At 37.9% G+C, this 22,355-nt stretch overlaps 1 protein-coding gene across 6 annotated transcripts in view; it reads right to left on the bottom strand.

Moving 5' to 3' along the window:
- BIRC6 (baculoviral IAP repeat containing 6) overlaps positions 1-22,355 on the bottom strand; it is a 230,976-nt gene that overhangs the window by 200,882 nt on the left and 7,739 nt on the right. For all 6 annotated transcript variants that reach the window (XR_009534377.1, XM_060117774.1, XM_060117775.1 and 3 more), the window contains exons 2-3: positions 2,375-2,556; positions 144-281 (exon numbers count right to left, since the gene is read on the bottom strand). Coding sequence is in view for 5 of the 6 variants with exons in the window: in XM_060117774.1 (XP_059973757.1) it covers positions 144-281; positions 2,375-2,556 (320 nt within the window). In the remaining variant the exon portion in view is untranslated. The remainder of the gene's footprint in view (positions 1-143; positions 282-2,374; positions 2,557-22,355) is intronic.

The raw sequence follows: 22,355 nt of genomic DNA, 5'->3' as shown, positions 1-22,355 counted from the left end.
ATATATCCAAGGATTTAATTCAAAGCACCATCTCCCACAGACATCCTTAGTCATCAATGTGGGGAGGACGGAGAAAGGCGAACGTATAGAGGTGTTCTTTCTATTATAACCCCAAACAAGGTAATTTTTTTTTAACTTCTTACCTTAGCAACTTTGTGGTTTGCTGCAGTCTCATGAGATGTATTTTTCAAACCATCTTTGAGCTGTGTGATGAACAAATCATAACCCTCCGTACTAGAAATATCTACCTTTTCTAAACATGCAGATAAGAGCTGTTGTGCCTAAATAAAAAAGATGATCACAAAAAATTAACCATAACCAAAAATGTTAAATTCAGATTCTTATACAAATATTTTAATTCTGATAGGTACTACACTAAAGCTTCCTACTTTTACGTTTTTTAAACAAACTTAGTTAAATCAAATAATGACTTGAAGGGCTGTTACAAAATTAAATGAGATAAAGCAACGTATTCAGTGTAGTACCACATAGTAAAGTTTTAGTACATAGAAGCTTTTATAAGCCAAAGCAAGACAGAAAAACTGGTTAAGCTGAAACCATGAACAAAAGTAAAAGAGATAAAAATGTAAAGACATAAATGTAAAGTCCTCCAATGAGCTTTAAATACTCAAACTATGCAAAACCGTTAAGAGGGGTCACTCACTAAGTCAGCAGGTAATAAAAAAAAAGCCCTTTGCATTGTTACCCACATATTTAATATGAACTACGTTAATAGAAATATTTGGGCAATATATGGAAAAGAACACATCCACACTAATCCAACCAAACCCAGGACCCCATTCTTTAGGCAAGACAGTAACAAACTAGTGTGATGCAGGAAAGGATACCTAGGATGGTGGAAGGACTACAAACAATATTACGTGAACAAGAGAGCTGTAATTATTTATGTAGAAAGAAAGAAAACCAGCAACAGATATTATGAGCTGGCAAGGTGGAGGAGGTGGCAGAAGCTGGCTAAATATCTAGCATTTAGGTCAGAGTAGTAGGAAAAATATTGACTTGACGGTCCATTTCATATAAATGTTCAACTATTTGACTGTAATTCTGTAGTTCCTTTTAAAACCCAACAGTTTGATACCATCTTTCATTGTAGGCTACGATGTATATCCTTTATTAAGCTATCACCTGGTCTAAGTTCCTTAAAGTAGGAAAGGAAAAAATGTTCAGTACAAGTAGAAATCATTAATTCTCTGTCCAAAGATTTTAAACATGCCCCCAGATCCAGATATTCTGATGACAAAAAGATGGCTACTCTGTTTTCAGAACTCAAACCTTTAGCAACATGCTTTCAATATTAACATATACTAGATGACTGTGACATGACACTAAATATGAAATCTAAGCAGATATACGTTGGTACTTTTTTTTTTACAAAAAGCCTTCCAAAGAGGGAATAAAACATTTAAACTGCACTTAAAATTCACACATTAACACTTTTCATGTCCTAAAAATGGGAAATATGCTATATTGATTTTTATCAATTAATCATATCAGTCTGCCAAATGCAAAACAATTAATAATCAACAACTTGGGATGAAGGCAAATAATATCCCACTTTATTAGCGTGTACAGCATTATAATCTTTTATATTCTGAGATGATTTAAAATCTGATAAATCCGAAAAATGTACTTTCAAATTACATGATATGAACATCAACTCACACAAAAGGATTTAAGTTAGGATAGACTTACAAATTAAGTAATGAATATGTAACACAGAAAAATACATATAGCTAAAATTTTAAACTGGAATTGTTAATGACACATAGCAAAGATTACTGGTTGTCCATTACTATTTGTTCCTTCTTTTTTAATATTAAAGAAAAAAGAACCACCTCAGCTTAATGTGGCCATGTGACTGAATTCTGGCCAATGGAGTAAATATGAAAAGGGCATATATGAAAGAGTTTGTAAAAGAGAACAAGAAAAAGGAAGGAGGGGAAGAGAGGGAAGGAAAGGATGAGGGAGGTAGGTGAAAGGAAAAGGAGAGAAAGAGGGTGGGTAATACTAGTGTGCTCCCCTGGCCTTTTTTGCCCACCTTTTCCTTAAGACTGGGAAGTAATGAGACTTGAAGCAGCTGTCTTGGACTCAGGAAATGGAAGCTAAGTGTTGAGGCAAACAAAGCTGTCCCTATAACTTAGCCCAGTACTGTTACTGGAAAGAAACTATCTTGTTTAAGCCATTGTATTTTGGGGCCTCTGTTACAGTGGTATAACCTGTACAGTTCATACTTCTTTGTTTTTATAGGGATACATATATAATATCCTCAAAGGACAACCTAATTTCATTTAACAGCTAGTAAGTCTGAAACTACATTAAGTAGAAAAGCATATAGATACTTATTTCAACTTACCTCTGTGACAGGTAATTCAAGCTGAACCACATCATCCTGCTTTGAAACTGGAGTTTGCAGAGCAGTGTCTAACAACAAAATTCCATTAAGGTCCTTTCTACACCCTACTGCATAATCATCCACAAAAATAACTTTATCCACAGCAGAAATATACTGACATTTCACCTGTCCACCTGGTTTAGCTGTTAAAAGAACAAAAATTAAACACTTAAGATTTTAAGACCAAAAGTTCATTTAAAATAAATGTTTACATGGCAACTAAATATAATAATCTTTGGCTGAAAAAAACTGCTCTAAAGGACATTAGAACTGATAAATTGGAATATGTACTGTAGCTTAAAGTAACAATATGAAATTATCAGAACTTGAAAACTATATTGCTGTTATAAGAGAATATCATTATTCTTAGAAATACACATGGAAATAGTAAAGGGTAAAGGAACATGATATACGCAACCTATTCACAAGAGAGCAAAAGTAATATGTATGTATGGGTGAGGGAATGATAAGCAAATGTGGTAAAATATTTAAAATTAAAATTAGTGAAACTGGGGGTTTCCCTGGTGTCACAGTGGTTAAGAATCCACCTGCCAATGCAGGGGACACGGGTTCGAGCCCTGGTCGGGGAAGATCCCACATGCCGCGGAGCAACTAAGCCCGTGCACCACAACTACTGAGCCTGTGCTCTAGAGCCCACGAGCCACAACTACTGAAGCCCGTGTGCCTATAGCCTGTTCTCCGCAACAAGAGAAGCCACCGCAATGAGAAACCCGTGCACCGCAATGAAGAGTGGCCCCCACTCACGTAACTAGAGAAAGCCAGCACACAGCAATGAAGACCCAACGTGGCCTAAGATAAATTAAAAAAAAATAAAATATATAAATTTAAAAAAATTAGTGGACCTGGGTAAAGGTTGTAGAGAAGTTCTTTGTACTACACTACTTCAAAATAAAGTGTTTGGAAAAAATTTTTAAATATTCAATACTGTACAACATTGTAAATCAACTATACTTCAATTAAAATAAATAAATACTCAATATTTTCTTTATATCTTTTTTTCTTTTTTTCCAAAAGTCATTAAGCATAAAGTCAATGTGGACAGTTTCTAGGTAACTACCTCAAAAGTTCTTTAGGGCTTTTATGTCTGAGATAAAAGTATGGAAAATGGTTATAACCTAAGCTAAGAGAACTAGTAAAGTCTCTAGTTCAACTACCACTGAAAAAACAGTCAACTATCACTGACAATCAATGTCCCCTGAAGTTTCTGCTAAATCAATTTCAGAAGAGTATTTTAACAGAAATAAAATTTCTCAGAATAAATTAGAGTAGAATTTCAAGCAGTATTACAAAAGACAGTAAAACACAGAAGCTTTAAATACCAAAAAGTATTGGAAAAGATAACATCAATTTCTACATTTTAATTTATAAGAGATTTATAAGGAGACTAATGTTAAGTATTCTGCCATGAATACACAGTCTCTGTAAAAAAGACTTGAAAGAATGATCAACTGTGAAATTTTATTGCACTAATGAAGAAACTTATCTGGGAGCAAGCAATCCTGCTGCCAGTATACCTTATTCTAAACCCCCACCAGGACGCTACAGAACATTCCTGATAGCAGTACGATTATTGTCTAGTGATAAAAAAGCGGAAAAGAGGAGATAAATCAGGGTCCTACTCATCAATCTATAGGACAACTATAAAACATGTTATAATCAATGAATATTAGGGTTGGCTTTCTTTTTTTTTTTTTTTTTTTTTTCCATTTTTTTTATTAGTTTCTGCTTTATAACAAAGTGAATCAGTCATACATATACATCTGTTCCCACATCCCCTCCAGGGTTGGCTTTCTTAATCCCAGATTATTACAGCTCTCTCAAGCTCCTGGAGACATTACATAACTGATTAGGAACTAATTCATTATCTACATAAAACCAAGAAAAATTCATGGAATTTCTATAGTTCATTCCCAGATCTTTTGGTTTGAAATATATGTTAGCATATAGGAAAATAATCTCTGTAATACAATAAAACAGGAATATTTACCTAGCACTTTTGATCTCTAGGTAAAATCACAAGAAATCATACACATTATAGGAACTGAGTAAAATTATGTAAGAACTTGTAAAGATAGTTTCAAAACTCATTAACTATAGTTTTTTAAAATAGACTATTCTTTTTTTACAGCAGTTTTAGGTTCACAGCAAAATTGAGCAGAAGGCAGAGATTTCCCATATGTGCCATGCCCCCCCCCACATAACTATAAAATTTTTAAAAACAAAACTACAAATTCTGTTTTATTGTTTTAGGGATAGGTAATTAGGTAAGGAACTGTAAAAACCATTATTTTGTGAAAAGTTTCCCAGAGAGGTATAAAATGTGAGAATCTACACAAAGGTTTTCAACTCAGTTTCCATGCAACCCTAGAATTCCATATAATGTCACTAGAAATTCCTCAATAGGTCATGACAAAAAAAAGTCAACACTTTTTTGGAACTTCTTATACTATACAATATTAGCACTCAAAGTAATGCACAGTGACCAAGCAGCCTTATTGGCAATTTCTTCAGAGGTCTTCCAGGCCCACAGAGCAGCATGTAATAGGACCGTGTTTATTCAGATGAGTCCATTCCCGATTTTTTGACCTAAGTTACAGAAGACCATTTGTAAGCGGTGACTTGCTGTACTACACACCGGAAAGACAGTAAACTTATTATCAGCCATACTACCCCAAAGGCTCTTTGAGTTCGTATGACCTCATCTTAACTAATTACATTAGCAAAGACCCTATCTCTAAATAAGGTCACAGTCTGAGGTCCCATGTGCACATGAATTATACAACCCACACAAACTCTTTCTCTGAATCTTTTACTCAGCCTGAGAACTTTATTTCGAGAAAAAGAGCTTTGCTAATGTAGGCTGATAGTACGCTCAAGATTTGATTTACATCTGTCCCTAAACAAGTTCTAGATTTCTGTGAAGAAAAAATATCCTGCAATGAACAAAGAATATTTTATGGAACTTTTCACCTTCTAGCACGTTTGGGCACGTCTTTTCTTACTTAACAAGAAATAAGACCAAAGACACAAAATTCTCTAACTTGGGATAAAAATGAAATCCATGTGTGCTTAAGTCTGACCCAGAACTGAGTATTTGTACAGCAAAAAAACAAGCATAGGTTTCACAATGAGAGGTAACAATCGACATTTTTTAGTTATAAGAATAACAATTTGGGGGCTTCCCTGGTGGCGCAGTGGTTGAGAATCTGCCTGCCAATGCAGGGGACACGGGTTCGAGCCCTGGCCTGGGAAGATCCCACATGCCGCGGAGCAACTGGGCCCGTGAGCCACAATTACTGGGCCTGCGCGTCTGGAGCCTGTACTCTGCAACAACAGAGGCCGCGAGAGTGAGAGGCCTGCGCACCGTGAAGAAGAGTGGCCCCCGCTTGCCACAACTAGAGAAAGCCCATGCACAGATACGAAGACCCAACACAGCCACAAATAAGTAAATAAATATATTTTTAAAAAAAGAATAACAATTTTAAGTGCATAAAGGTTCATAAAAGAGATGAAACCAAGAAACCTATGTTCGAGCCAGGATGTGTCACTCAGTAAGAAAACATCTTTCCAAAGGTTTGCATGAAATTGTCTCTTAAGTTGTATGTTTATTCATATTGCTTTGTTCCATGGTTTTAGTAGTATTACTATACAACACTGTCGATAAATTTTAATGCTGCAAATAACATTAACAAAAAACTTACAGGGCTTCTCTGGTGGTGCAGTGGTTAAGAATCCACCTGCCAATGCAGGGGACACTGGTTCGAGCCCTGGTCCGGGAAGATCCCACATGCCGTGGAGGAACTAAGCCCATGCGCCACAACTACTGAGCCCACGTGCCACAACTACTGAAGCCCACACACCTAGAGCCCGTGCTCCGCAACAAGAGAAGCCACCACAATGAGAAGCCCACGCACCACAACAAAGAGTAGCCCCTACTCGCCCCAACTAAAGAAAGCCTGCACGCAGCAACAAAGACCCAATGCAGCCAAAAATAAATAAATAAATTTATAAAAAATAAAAAACTTATAACCTGTACTTAAACTAAAACTCCCAAGTTCACCTTTAAAAAACTTAAGTCCCATTTTGGCATAAGTCAGTTATTTAATAGAAATTTATTTTGTTTGCCTTATGAGCTTAAAATGTCTGAAAATAAATTTCTCAAAGAAAGGTAAGTCATGCTTAACTAATGTTTAAATTTTCAAGAAAAGTCAGCTAAAAAGTCATTTTTGGTTTTTAAATACAGGGGAAAAACTCCTACACCTACCCTCTACCACATGTTACACCTTGTTAGAATTTTCTATAGAAGATACTTGTAAAATGACTTTGAACCCTACATGGATAAAGTTTAAAAAGAAATTCAAGCAGAAAATTCTAATAGAAGAAACACTCAAATTTCCTCCAACTATACCAGAGATCAGCAAGCTTCTTATAAAAAGGTCAGATAGTAACTATTTAAGGCCTCACAAGACATATGGTCTTTCTCACAATTACTCAACTCTGCCACTGTAGTGCAAAAGCAACATGTAAATAAACCGGTATGTATGTGTTCCAGTAGCATTTTATTTGCAAAATCAGGAAACAGGTTGAGAGCTACCGAGGTGGCAGGCCATAGTTTGCAGACTCCTGCCTGACACTAATGACTTGCATTAGTACAGATTTTCTTTGGGGGCAGGGGAAATTTCACAAAAATAGTAGGTTAAAAATTCACAGCCAGACACAGTAAGCTGCTGAAAACTAACACAGAAAAATCTTGAAAGCAACCAGAGGATATGTTACATACAAGCAAGTAATAATTACAATAAAAGCACATTTATCATTAAAAACCATGGGGGGCTTCCCTGGTGGCGCAGTGGTTGAGAGTCCACCTGCCGATGCAGGGGACACGGGTTCATGCCCTGGTCCAGGAAGATCCCACATGCCGCAGAGCAGCTAGGCCCGTGAGCCATGGCTGCTGAGCCTGCGCGTCCAGAGCTTGTGCTCCGCAACGGGAGAGGCCACAACAGTGAGAATCCCGCATACCGCAAAAAAAAAAAAAAAAAAAAAACAAGCAGAAAGAGAAAAAAATAGAGGAAAAAAGAGGAAACAAATAAATAATCAACTGGAGTATCTAAATCAAAATATCAACAATTACATTAAACATAAATGGCCTAAGTATGCCAATGAAAAGATACACTGAATTTAAACACGCACGCACACACACACACACACACACACACACACAAGCCAATTCTATGATGTCTACAAGAAACTTTTACCATTCTAAAAGGGTAAAAGGATGGAAAAAAGATATATCATGCAAATGTTATCAAAGAAAGATGGAATAGTTATATTTAGATCAGCCAATGATCATAACAAAGAAAATCACCAGGAATAAATGAGGACATTACATGATAAAAGGGTCAGTTCATGAAGAACAAAAAGCAATCCTAAATATATATACATGTAGGAGAACTCCAAAATACATTCAGCAAAAATTAACAGAACTGAAGGGAGAAATAGTAATCCATAAATACAGTTGAAGACTTCAACTTTCAGTAGTTGACAGAACTAGTAGATAGAAAACAGTACCATCAGAAAAAAAAAAAGAGAAAACAGTACCATCAACCCATGACATTTTAAAAATATTCCACCTATCAACAGTAGAATGCATATTCATTTCAGGTGCACACTGAACATTAATCAAGACATATCATATCCTGGATCATAAAACAGACCTTAATATGCAAGAAGTGAAGTTAAAAGTATGTTCTCTGAGAGCCCAGAAATAAACCCATACACCTCCGGGTCAATTAATCTTCAACAAAGGATGTAAGAATATACAATGGGAAAAAGACAGTCTCTTCAGCAAGTGGTATTGGGAAAGTTGGATGGCCACATGTAAATCAATGAAGTTAGAACACACCCTCACACCACACACAAAAATAAACTCAAAATGGCTTAAAGACTTAAATATAAGACATAACACCATAAAACTCCTAGAAGAGATCATAGGGAAAATATTCTCTGAAATAAATCATACCAGTGTTTTCTCAGGTCAGTCTCCCAAGGCAACAGAAATAAAAGTGAAAATAAACAAACAGGACCTAATCAAACTTATAGGCTTTTGCACAGCAAAGGAAACCATAAACAAAACAAAAAGACAACCTATGAACTAGGAGAAAATATTAGCAAATGATGTGACTGACAAGGGCTTAATCTCCAAAATATACAAGTAGCTCATACAACCCAATCGAAAAATGGGCAGAAGACCTTAATAGACATTTCCCCAAAGAAGAAATACAGATGGCCAATAAGCACATAAAAAGATATTTAACATCACTAATTATTAGAGAAATGCAAATCAAAACTACAATGAGGTACCACCTAACACTGGTCATAATGGCCATCATTAAAAAGTCTACAAATAACAAATGCTGGAGAGGGTGTGGAGAAAAGGGAACCCTCTTACACTGTTGGCGGGAATGTAAATTGGTGCAGCCACTAGGGAAAACAGTATGGAGGTTCCTCAAAAGACTAAAAACATAATTACCATATGATTCAGCAATCCCACTCCTGGACATATATCCAGACAAAAATTATTCAAAAAGATACATGCACCCCTATGTTCACAGCAGCACTATTCACAATAGCCAAAACATGGAAACAACCTAAATGTCCAGCAAAAGATGAATGGATAAAGAAGATGTGGTACATAGATACAATCAAATACTACTCAGCAATTAAAAAGAACAAAATAATGTCATTTGCAGCAACAGGGATGCAACCAGAGATTATCGTACTAAGTGAAGTAAGTCAGAAAGAGAAAAACAAAATACCATATGATATCACTTATATGTGAAATTTAAAATATGACACAAATGAACCTATGTATAAAACAGAAACAGACTCACGGACACAGAAAACAGACTTGTGGTTGCCAAGGGGGAGGGGATTGGGGGAGGGATGGGGGCAGCAGATGTTAGCTATTGTATACAGAATGGATAAATAACAAGGTCCTACTGTACAGCATGGGAAACTATATTCAATATCCTATGATAAACCATAATGGAAAAGAATATTTAAAAGAAGAATGTATATATGTATAACTGAATCACTTCAGTGTACAGCAGAAATTAACACAATGTTGTAAAACAACTATACTTCAATAAAACAAACAAATAAGCAAAAAGTATGTTCTCTGACCACAATGGATTTAAGTAGAAATCAGTAACAGAAATATAATGGGAAACCTCTAAATACTTGTAAATTAAACAACATACTTCTAAATAATCTTTAGGTCAATGAAGAAGTCTAAACATTTTTAAAAGAATGAAAATGAGGGAGTTCCCCATGGTCTAGTGGATGGGATTCGGTGCTTTCACTGCCGTGACCTGGGTTCAATCCCTGTTGGGGAACTGATACCCCACAAGCTGCAGCACAGTCAAAAAAAAAAAGAATGAAAATGAAAATATAATATCAAAACATGTCATATGAAGCTAAAACAGGGACTTCCCTGGCGGTCCAGTGGTTAAGAATCCGTCTTCCGGGGCTTCCCTGGTGGCGCAGTGGTTGAGAGTCCGCCTGCCGATGCAGGGGACATGGGTTCATGCCCCGGTCCGGGAAGATCCCACATGCCGTGGAGCGGCTGGGCCCGTGAGCCATGGCCGCTGAGCCTGCACGTCCAGAGACTGTGCTCCGCAACGGGAGAGGCCACAACAGTGAGAGGCCCATGTACCGCAAAAAAAAAAAAAAAAAAAAAAAAGAATCCGTCTTCCAGTGCAGGGGACGCGGGTTCAATCCCTGGTCGGGGAACTAAGATCCCACATGCCACAGGGCAACTAAGCCCTCATGCCACAACTACTGAGCACACGGGCCACAACTAGAGAGCCTGTGGGCCACAACTAGAGAGAAGCCCATGCACCACAACAAGGAGCCCACATGCCGCAACTGAGACCCAATACAGCCAAAAATTAAATAAATACATAAATAATTTTTAAAAACAAAAGAAGCTAAAATAGTGATTAGAGTAAAATTTATAGGAATTGAATGCTTATACTGGGGTGAGGAAGGAGGCCTTAACTCAATAACCTAAGCTTCCTACTTAAGAAAACCAGAAAAAGAGCAAAAGAAAAGAAACAATAAAGATAATAGCAGAAATCAGTGGAAGTGAAAGAGAAAAACAACACAGAAAATCAATATAAGCAAAAACGAGTTCTTTGAAAAGATCAATGAAATTTATAAAGCTGTAGCAAGACTGGCAAAGAAAAAAAAAGAAGACATAAATTACCAATAATATCAGGAATGAAAGAGGAGCTAGACGACAGATCCTGCAGACATCAAAAGATAAATAATACTATGAACATCTCTATGCACATAAATTTGACAACTTAGGTCATCAAAATAAATAAATTTGACACTACAAATGTTAAGAAGATAACCGAGGAATAATACGGGTAGAGCTATACACATAAATTTTGAAACAGAAGTGAGATTCTTTAAAAACCACAAACTACCAAATTATCCAAAATGAAACAGATAATCTAAATTAAGGAAAGTGAATTCACAGTTTAAAACTTTTCAAAGAAATCTCCAGGCTTACCTGATTTCTCTGGAGAACTTAAAAAGTAACACCAATTCTACACAATCTCTTTCAGGAAACAGAAGAAGAGGGAACACTTCCAAACTCATTTTATGAGGCCAGATATAACCTGATATCAAAACTAGAAAAAGACAGTACAAAAAGAGAAACTGCATACTATTATTCCTCACGCAGATTGATGCAAAAATCCTCAACAGAATAAAAGCAAATGGAGTTTAGCAATATATAAAAATAACAATACACCAGGACCAAGTAGGGTTATTTATCCCAGGGATGTAAAACTGGTTCAATATTCAAAAATCAATCAATGTAAGCTATCATGATAATTGCTTAAAGAAGAAGAACTACATAATCAACTCAGCAGATGCATTTGGCAAAATACATCTTTTCATGATTTAAAAAAAAAAAAAAAGCCCTCAGCAAATTAAAAGGTAATTTCCCCAATCTGATAAAGGACGGCTACAGGAAGTCTACCACTATCTAACACTTAATGGTAAAAGACTGAACACTTTCCCCCTAAGATCACGAACAGGACAAGGATATTACACTCTCACCACTCTTATCCAATATCATAATGGAAGATCTAGCCACTGCAATAAGAAATGGGGAGCCAGACAGATAAGAAAGGAAGAAATCAAACTGTCCCTATTCACAGATAACATGACTACCATGCAGAAAATCCCAAAGAATCTAAAAAACAAACAAAAACTCCTAGAGCTAACGAGTTGAGCAAGGTTTCACTGAACAAAGTCAATACACAAAAATCAAACAACTGTATTTCTATATACTAGCAATGATCAATCTGAAACCAAAATTTACCCACAAAATTAAGTCTACAAGAGCTCTAAAAACATAAAATAAAATACTTAGATATATATCTAACAAAAGGTATACAGAATATGTATGCTGAAAAGTACAAATGACCAGGGAAAGAAATCAAAGAAGAGCTAAATAAAACCATGGTCACGGAATGGAAGAATCAACATAGCAAAGATGTCCTCTATAAATGTAATACAATTTCAATCAAAATCCCAGCAGGAGTTTTGAGATATAGATAAACTGAGTCCAAAATAATTTGAAAAGGCAAAGGAACTGGAATAGCCAAAACAATTTTGATAAAGAATAAAGCTGGACAAATCACATTATATGACTTTAAGACCTGCTATAAAACTTATATTACCACAAGAATGTGTGCTACTGGAAAATGGATAGACACATTAGACCTATGGAACAGAACAGAATCCAGAGACAGAACTGCATAAACATGACCATCTGATTTTTTTAATGATTTTTTTAAATTGTGGTAAATTATACATTACATAAAACTTACCATTTTAACCATTTCTAAGTGTACAGTTCAGTGGCATTAAGTGCATTCATGTTTTGCAACCATCACCACCATCCATCCACAGAACTCTTTCCATCTTGCAATACTGAAACTCTATAACCATTGACACTAGCTCCCCACCTCCATCCCTATAGAGCCTGGCAACCACTATTCTACTTTCTTCTGTCTCTATGAAATTGACTAAGTACCTCATGTAAGTGGCATCATATTTTGTGACTGGCTTATTTCACTGAGCATAACGTTTTCAAGGTTCATCCATGATGTAGCATGTGTCAGAATTTCCTCCCTTTTTAAAGCTAATATTTCATTGTATACATACACCATATTTTGTTTATCCATTCATCCACTGATAGACACTTGGGTGGCATCTACTTCTTGTCTAGCTGGGAATAATGCCACTGTGAACATGGCATACAAATGTTTCTTCAAGATCCTGCTTTCAATTCTTTATACCCAATACTCAAACGCAGAATTTCAAGTTCATACAGTAATCTGTAATTACTTGAGGAACTGTATTACTCAAATGTGGAACTGCAGGTTCATCTGGTAATTTTTAATTATTTGAGAAACCTCATACTGTTATCTACAATGGCTGCACCATTTTATATTCCCACCAGTATGGCAAAAAGGTTCCAATCTCTATATATCCTTGCCAACACTTACTCTTCTTTTTTCTTTTTTGATAACAGCCATCCTAATGGGTGTGAAGTGATACCTCATTGTGGGTTTGATTTGCATTTCCCTAATGATTAACGATGCTGAGCATCCTTTCACGTGCTTGTTGGTCATTTGTTTATCTTCTTTGGAGAAATGTCTATTTAAGTCCTTTGCTCATTCTTTAACCAGGCTATTTGTTTTTTGCTGTTGTTGAGTTGCTTCTCTGTAATTGTCTAAATATATCTGGCTATATCTCTGGATATCTGATTGGCAAATATTTTCTCCCCTTCTGTGTTTTGCCTTCTTACTCTCTTGATAGTATCCTTCAATGTGCAAAAGTTTTTCATTTTGATGAAGTCCAATTTGTCTATTTATTCTCTGGGTGTCTGTGCCTTTGGTATCATATCCAAGAAATCACTGTCATATCCAACATCTTGAAGCTTTTCTGCTTTGTTTTCTTCTAAGAGCTTAAGAGTTATAGCTCTTACATTTAAGTCTTTGATCCATTTTGAGTTAATTTTTGTATATGGTGTTTTGTATATGTTTGACTGTGGTATATATGATTGTATAATGGTCGAACTTCATTCTTTTGCATGTGGATATCCAGTTTTCTCAGCACTATTTCTTAAAGAGATCGTCCTTTCCCCCTTTGGATGGTCTTGGCCTCCTTGTCAAAACTCATTTGACCACATATGTAAGGGGTTACTTCTGTGCTCATTAGTCCATCAGTCTTTATGTCTGTCTATGCCAGAACCACATTGTTTTGATTACTGTAGCACTGTAGTAATAAATTTTGAAATCAGCAAGTGTGAGTTCTCCAACATTTTTCTTTTTTTTTTTTTTTCAAGAATGCGTTGGCTATTTGGGGTCCCTTGAGATTCCATACAAATTTTAGGATGGATTTTTCTATTTCTACAAAAAAAGTCATTGGGATTTTGATAAGGATTGCAATCTGTAAACAGCTTTGGGTAGTACTGACTTCTTAACAATATAGAGACAATACCAAATGCTGGCTAGGATGCAGAGCAAGTGGAACTCATAAATTTCTAATGGAAATGCATAATGGCACAGCCACACTAGTTTGACAGCTTCTTATAAAGTTAAATATACACTTACCAAATGGCCTTGCAATTCCACTTCTATGTATTTACCCTAGAGACATAAAACCTTTATTCACACAAAAACTTGTACTCAGTTGTTTATAACAGTTCTATTCATAATTATCAAAAGCATGTCCTCCCAAAAGTGACTGACTAAATAAATGGTGATACATTCATATGATGGAATACTATTCAGCAATAAAAAGGAATGAACTATGGATACATGCAACAACTTGATGATTCTCACAGGCTTCATGCTATGTGCAAAAAGTCAGTATCAAAAAGTTACATACTGGGTTTCCCTGGTGGTGCAGTGGTTAAGAATCCGCCTGCACGGGGTCACGGGTTCGAGCCCTGGTCCGGGAAGATCCCACATGCCGCAGAGCAACTAAGCCCGCGCGCCACAACTACTGACCCTGTGCTCTAGAGTCCACAAGCCACAACTACTGAGCCCACGTGCCACAACTACTGAAGACCGTGCTCCACAAGGGAAGCCACAGCAGTGAGAAGCCCACACACTGCAACAAAGAGTAGCCCCCGCTTGGTGCAACTAGAGAAAGCCCACGCACAGCAACAAAGACCCAACGCAGCCATACATACATACATACATACATACATACATACATACATAAAGTTGCATGCTGTAGGGTTCCATTTCCATACATTCTAGAAAAAACAAAACTAACAGTACAGAGAACAGATCAGTGATTACCAAAGGTTGGGGCTGGGGGTGGGGGGAGGCTAACTACAAACGGACACCAAAGTGGATACCACAGGGAACTTTTCAGGTGTTGAAACTGCCCTGCATCCTGATTGTGGTGACGGTTACATGAATCTATGCATGTATTACTAGTATACACACATAAAAGGCCATTTACTATAATCATTAATCAAAATTTATTTTTAAATTATATAAAAGAATAAAGACAGGAAAATATTTACAATACAGTTTTAACAAAGTAAAGGGGGGAAACAGTTCATAACATATCTTACCATCCAAGTTCTATAAAAGTATATTAAATAATAGAAAAAGACAAAAAGAACCTGTTACACACCAAAATGCTAAGACTGGCCATCTCCAGGCAATGAAACCATAGGCAACTGCACTTTCCCTTAGTCTATCTGATGTCCTATAATAAGGTAAATCACTTTTAAAATGGAAATTTTCAAAGGAAGAAGATTGCAGGGTTTTTTTTAATTAGTTATCAATTTTAATACCCACATTAAGAAATAGTCAACTCTTTAAAAATACACCATCCAGGGCCTCCCTGGTGGCGCAGTGGTTAAGAGTCCGCCTGCCGATGCAGGGGATACGGGTTCGTGCCCCGGTCTGGGAGGATCCCATATGCCGCGGAGCGGCTGGGCCCGTGAGCCATGGCCGCTGGGCATGCGCATCCGGAGCATGTGCTCCGCAACGGGAGAGGCCACAACAGTGAGAGGCCCACATACCGCAAAAAGAAAAAAAAAAAAAAAAATACACCATCCATGTGCATCCCTATAAAACTTCAAAAAATACTATCAGAAATACATTATCTTTGCAAACTGACACAACGCACTGTAAAAGTCCATGTCCACTGAGATATCATCAGACTTCAATGCTTAAAATAGTCCACCATAACATACATACAAATATCATTAAAAGTCAATAAAGAGGGTGCAAAATTAATGTTAGGTTCTTATAAAGCCCTTAAAATTTAATTAAAGTTACCAAAATAAAATCATTTAACAAAAGTTGTTAGTATACTGTATTATTCAAAGCCAAAATGAGTATTCCTATAAAAGAGAACTTGGTGCAAAGCAAAGGAAGTTTGGGAAAGTTCAGTGGCTAGGTCATGAAGAAAAAGTAACAAATGGATAAAATATAAAGCAGGGATAGTATTATTCCAAGCAGGAAAACGAACATCTACCTAAACATGGAAGAGGTTCTCCGAAATATACAGAATTATTGGAATTAAGAGATCCAAGTTCCAATTCTCTCTATTCACTTTATCCAAAACTACCACCATACCACTTATTTTTACAATAATCTTAAGTATCTGACATCAATTGAGAAAGTTTTGAGAACATAATCACCACTGAAAAATTTCCATGGATGGGACTCAATCTTTAAGGACCTACTTCCTGTAAGAAATTGTGGGGCCCCTTTCATATACATTACTCAATTTGTCACAGTTAAATCTCTTAACCAGTCTGGGATACATAGGTTACATTCTTCCTTCAGGATTTTGACCTGGCTATAATTAAGTAAAATTTGGGGACTAACTTCCCTATCTGATATTACACAGCAGAACCCCTAACCATCTGTAAATAAATTCCTGTTGCTACACAGGAAGTTGCCCATGTGAGAAGCAACTCAGCTACAAATCAATATAATTCTACAATTTGGAACATGTGACCTTGTGAATTTCTATTTGGAGCTCATATCTGAAACTTCTATTTTCTGTTTAACATAGATGGCACGTATTCATCATGCCTCACATAGCCTACATTTTAAGTCAGTTCAAGTCAAATTCCATCCAAATAGGATGAAAATGCACCCAGCAGTTTTTGCATACTACAGTAGCAGGCCAACAAAAACTTCCCCTGGATATCCTCCTTGCTGCTCTCTCACATCACTGGGATCTTTGCTCAAGTGCCATCACAGAGAGACCCCCACCCCCACCCCGCCAGACCACCACACAGCACAAATTTATCCACCATCATCTCACATCAGTTTTGATATCTTATGGCATTTATCACCACCTGATATAGTGTATGTGGGTGTGGGTGTGTGTGTGTGGTGTGTAATACACCTCTTTCCACTAAACCATGAGCTCTAGGAAAGCAAGGACTTTGTTAACTGCTATATCACCAGTGCTTGACACACAGTAAATGTTTTTGAATAAATGAATCATTTTCTATAGTTTTGAAGAACTTTTTAATGGATTAAAAGTAAGCTAGGGCCTCCCTGGTGGCGCAAGTGGTTGAGAGTCCGCCTGCCGATGCAGGGGATACGGGTTCGTGCCCCGGTCTGGGAGGATCCCATATGCCGCGGAGCGGCTGGGCCCGTGAGCCATGGCCGCTGAGCCTGCGCGTCCGGAGCCTGCGCGTCCGGAGCCTGCGCGTCCGGAGCCTGTGCTCCGCAGCGGGGGAGGCCACAACGGTGAGAGGCCCGCATACCGCAAAAAAAAAAAAAAAAAAAAAAAAAAAAGTAAGCTATACTGGGACTTCCCTGGTGGTTCAGTGGGTAAGGCTCCACGCTCCCAATGCAGGGGGCCCGGGTTCGATCCCTGGTGGGGGAACTAGATCCCGCATGTATGCCACAACTAAGAGTTCACATGCCGCAACCAAAAGCCCACATGCCACAACAAAGATCCCTTGTGCCACAACTAAGACCCAGCACAGCCTAAATAAATAAATCATTAATTAATTAAAAATTTTTTTTAAACTAAGCTATAATGTGATAAAATGAAACATTCTAACAGTTAGCTTTTTTCTTAATACAACATGAAACAAAGACATCTGAAGCATGGAACAGTTGATCTGGTAGATAATCCCAGCCATTTCTACCCTCTGTAGCCACTTTTCCCCCTGCCCTCCTTCTGCCCTCAGTATGAGGTCACTGTCCTTGCTATAGCGGCATTTTGGTGAAAAAGAATCAAAGCACTTAATTGGTTCCAAAAAATCAAACAAAACTGAATTACATGAGAAAAGGACAAAATAGAAAGCAACAGGAATTTGGCCCTTGGTATATTCCTGCTGCTTACAAGCATGTTTCATTATATATACACTAAATACAATTTAAGATACAGTGGGGTAGGTTTTATTAGCAGACTAACTTGGGAGGTTTTCTTACCAAAAAAAAAAAATATATATATATATGGCTAAATACAATACTATTCAATTCAAATAAAATTTGTCTCTCATTCATCCCAGGCATATGAAATAAACTTGCTCATTTAAGATTCTAGGTGAAGTTTGAACCTCTAAACCTGGCTGCCCATTAGAATCATCAGCCATGCTCTAAAAAATTTTTTTAAATTTTTTTTTAAAGTATGCTTGGGCTCCACTCTAGGCCACTTAAGTGAGAATACTGGGACCCAAGCAGAATATTTTTTTAAAAGCTCTCCTGATGATTCTAATGAGCAAGTGGCGCTGAGAACCACTGCCCTGTGCCATCACCCCAGTCTTACTTGTCTCTCTCCAACTTCATAACTCAAAGTAAAAGCACAGAACAAATCATAAAGATTTAAATTCCTGGTGCCCACAATAAATCTCAAACAAGACATTTCTACCTGCCCTACTCTAACATTTCAATCATTTCCTCTAAAAAGTAAGAATATTTATTTCCTCTAAAATACATCCTTGATTTAACATACTCAAGTAGAGCACAGTTACTTCTTTTTAGGAGCGCTGCCCTTGTCACAAACTGTTTTATATAGCAAATAACTTATTCTTTTTGTCATTTGTACCTCCATTTTCTCCTCTCTATACCAAAGGAGTTTGGCTTAAATTTTTTGTATCCCTCACATTTGAAGTACAATTTACAAAGAATTTCTACATTCATTATCATATCACATAATGAAGTAGTCTGGGCAAGAATTACTAGCCCATTTTAGAGATGGTAACCCAGAGAAGTGTCTTGCCAAATGCACCTTTGCATGAGGCTATGATCAGTACAATGCACATATCAGAGAGGTACCTCCCACGACCTCCCCACTATTTTTACATACTCCATTACAGAAATCTATTATTGTTTATATTCTATCTACAGTTATAGAGAACATTCCTAAGGATAGATTTCCAAATGTTCAACAACTTAAGTACGGTTACAACTACAGATTTCCAGTTAAACAAGGATATAACGCACACACATTTACCTCTGCTCTCTGCCATGCTCCCACGGAAAGACAGGAAAGACACACTAAAGAGGGCATTAAACAAGCCCACAAAGACCAAGTGAGAAGATGGTAACAACAAAATTTTTGAAGTCAGAGGGCAGGTAGAAGAGTATTAACTGACTTGTTCCCCCCCATAAAAATTTCAAGGTTAAGTCAGCAAGAAGGAAAGCTCAAATTACATGTTGTAGTATTTTTCAAATTACACAGACAATAATAAGTCTAAAATAAAAATTACTTAAAAGTAGCAGCTTTCGGGCCTCCCTGGTGGCGCAGTGGTTGAGAGTCCGCCTGCCGATGCAGGGGACACGGGTTCGTGCCCCGATCCCGGAGGATCCCACATGCCGCGGAGCGGCTGGGCCCGCGAGCCATGGCCGCGGGGCCTGTGTGTCCGGAGCCTGTGCTCCGCAATGGGAGAGGCCACAGCAGTGAGAGGCCCGCGTACAGCAAAAAAAAAAAAAAAAGTAGCAGCTTTGGGCTTCCCTGGTGGCGCAGTGGTTGAGAGTCCGCCTGCCTATGCAGGGGACACGGGTTCGTGCCCCGGTCCGGGAAGATCCCACATGCTGCAGAGCGGCTGGGCCCGTGAGCCATGGCTGCTGAGCCTGCGCGTCCGGAGCCTGTGCTCCACAACGGGAGAGGCCACAACAGTGAGAGGCCCGCGTACCGCAAAAAAAAAAAAAAAAAAAAGTAGCAGCTTTTTGCAATATTTTCTCAATTAACTAACACTAAAAACATACTTATCGTAAGAGGGCCCTACATTTTTTACCTTAAGTTGGGAGTTCTTCAACTGAAAAATATGGGAGCCATAGCCCAGGAGGGCCAAGTCCAAGATCCTCAGGCTATCCCTCACTCCCTTCCTCATGTTCTGCACTCTAATACTAAACTGCTTATAATAAATATTACCTGCTTCATGCCTCTGCTCTTGCACATGCTGTTCCCTCTACCTGGCTAACTCCATTTCTTTCAAGTCTCAGCTGAGGTGTCACTTCTTTTAGAAAGCTTTCCAAATTTGGGAGGAGAGTGGACTTACAATTCATCTTATTATCCCCATGTGGCAGACAAACACTTGTTGAAATGAACTATATAATTTAAAACACCAATACAAAAAGTAACATTTACTGAGTGCTTATGGTGGGTCAAGCAATGTCTACATGCATTAGTTTACTTAATATCTTTCCAAAAACCAAATGAGTTAGGTACTAATTATGAAGTACAGAGAGAGGTTAAGTATCTTGCCTAAGACACAGCTAGTACATGATGAATCATAGACTGGAACTCAGTCTGGCTCCGGAGTCAATATCCTTAACCACTAGACTAAGCTTTGTCTATAAATGCCAATGCCTTCCAAGTCTGTATTCCCAAATCTTCAAGCTTCAACCCTGAATTTCCAAATGTCTTCTGGACATCTCTACATGGATGTCCTTCAAGAACCTCAAAAGTAACACAAGTGAAAGCACTATGTCCCTCTTGCTCCTCAGCATTCGCCAACAAAAGCTACTCACCACACCTTCTTGTACTGCTATTCAGGTTAATTCATTCATCCAGTTACCCAAACTAGAAAGCTAAGTATGAGTAATTTTCACCTTGTCAATCCCTCTCACCCCCACGTTCACCAAATTATGTTGTTCCTACCTCTCAAACTAACTTACATGCAGCTCTCATCACTTCTCACAACTGGGCATTAGCTTGGAATCTTTCTTTCTGACAAACAAATACCATATGCTAACACATATATATGGAATCTAAGAAAAATAAGAAAAAAAATAAGAAAAAAAAAAGGTCATGAAGAACCTAGGGGCAAGACGGGAATAAAGACACAGACCTACTAGAGAATGGACTTGAGGATATGGGGAGAGGGAAGGGTAAGCTGTGACAAAGTGAGAGAGTGGCATGGACATATATACACTACCAAATGTAAAACAGATAGCTAGTGGGAGGCAGCCGCATAGCACAGGGAGGTTAGCTCGGTGCCTTGTGACCACCTAGAGGGGTGGGATGGGGAGGATGGGAGGGAGACGCAAGAGGGAAGAGATATGGGGATATATGTATATGTATAGCTGATTCAGTTTGTTATAAAGCAGAAACTAACACAACATAATTCTAAAGCAATTATACTCCAATAAAGATGTTAAAAATAAATAAATGAATAAATAAATAAATAAAAAACGACTGTGATTCTGTCATAACCTACAATGGCTCCCTACCATTGATATCAACTCCAAACTTCTTAGCAAAACATATTACGATCTTGTCTCTGCCAATCTCTCAGCTTCAACTCTAACCATCCAACCCCAACTCGTCTTCCCCCCAAAACTTCCCTGAATTTACCATGCATTTATTTATGTATTATTTATTTATTTAATTTCTTTGGCTGCGTTGGGTCTTTGTTGTTGCACGCGGGCTTTCTCTAGTTGCGGCGAGCGGGGCTACTCTTCATTGCGGTGCGTCGACTTCTCACTGCGGTGGCTTCTCTTGTTGTGGAGCACGGGCTCTAGGCATGCAGGCTTCAGTAGTTGTGGCATGTGGGCTCACTAGTTGTGGCTCGCAGCCTCTGGAGCACAGGCTCAGTAGTTGTGGCGCATGAGCTGAGTTGCTCCGCGGCATGTGGGATCTTCCCGGATCAGGGCTCAAACCTGTGTCCCCTTCATTGGCAGGCTGATTCTTAACCACTGCACCACCAGGCAAGTCCCTACCATGCTTTTAAAGACCAATATGTCTCTGCATAAGCAAGTACCTTGGCCTAAGATGATCATCCCCCCCACTATGTCATCTTCCCAACCCGATCATAAAGGCAACATCCTTTGAGAAGCCTTCTCTATTCTGCTCAGGTTGAAGAAACTCCCTCCTCTATGCATTTAAAGGTCAAAATGTTGCCTTAATTATTTTGTGCCCCCATGACTAGCACATGTTCAATAAATGTGTAAATGAATACCAATCAACCAGCTCTTCACATCACTGTGCTCTTTTAACAATTTCAAGTCCAAAATCAATTAACTTACATAATTTTTTTTACTCTCCTGTAATACAAAATTACTGCTCTTATGTCTATTCGATTTCAGTGGTCACATTTCCACATACGTGGGAAACTGGAAGAAAAAAATACTGCAGTTTCAACAGAGTATCTATAGTAAAAACATCTACTACACTCAGCAAACTTTCAAACAGCCACTGCTACCACAAGAACAACTTACAGAGCACATACTATATACCAGGCACTATTCTATATGTTTAACGTATGTTGACTCATTTTAATTCTCACAACTACTTTATGAGGTAGATAGTATTATTATGTTCATCTTAGTGATGAACCTCAAGATCAAATAGAACCAAGACTAAAGCTCAAGCTATTTGGTTACAGAGC

Source organism: Mesoplodon densirostris, chromosome 14, assembly GCF_025265405.1.
Source record: "Mesoplodon densirostris isolate mMesDen1 chromosome 14, mMesDen1 primary haplotype, whole genome shotgun sequence".
Classification (NCBI taxonomy): Eukaryota; Metazoa; Chordata; class Mammalia; order Artiodactyla; family Ziphiidae; genus Mesoplodon; species Mesoplodon densirostris.
The sequence above is the reverse complement of the archived record's forward strand: the minus strand, read 5'-3'. Positions and strand labels throughout refer to the sequence as shown.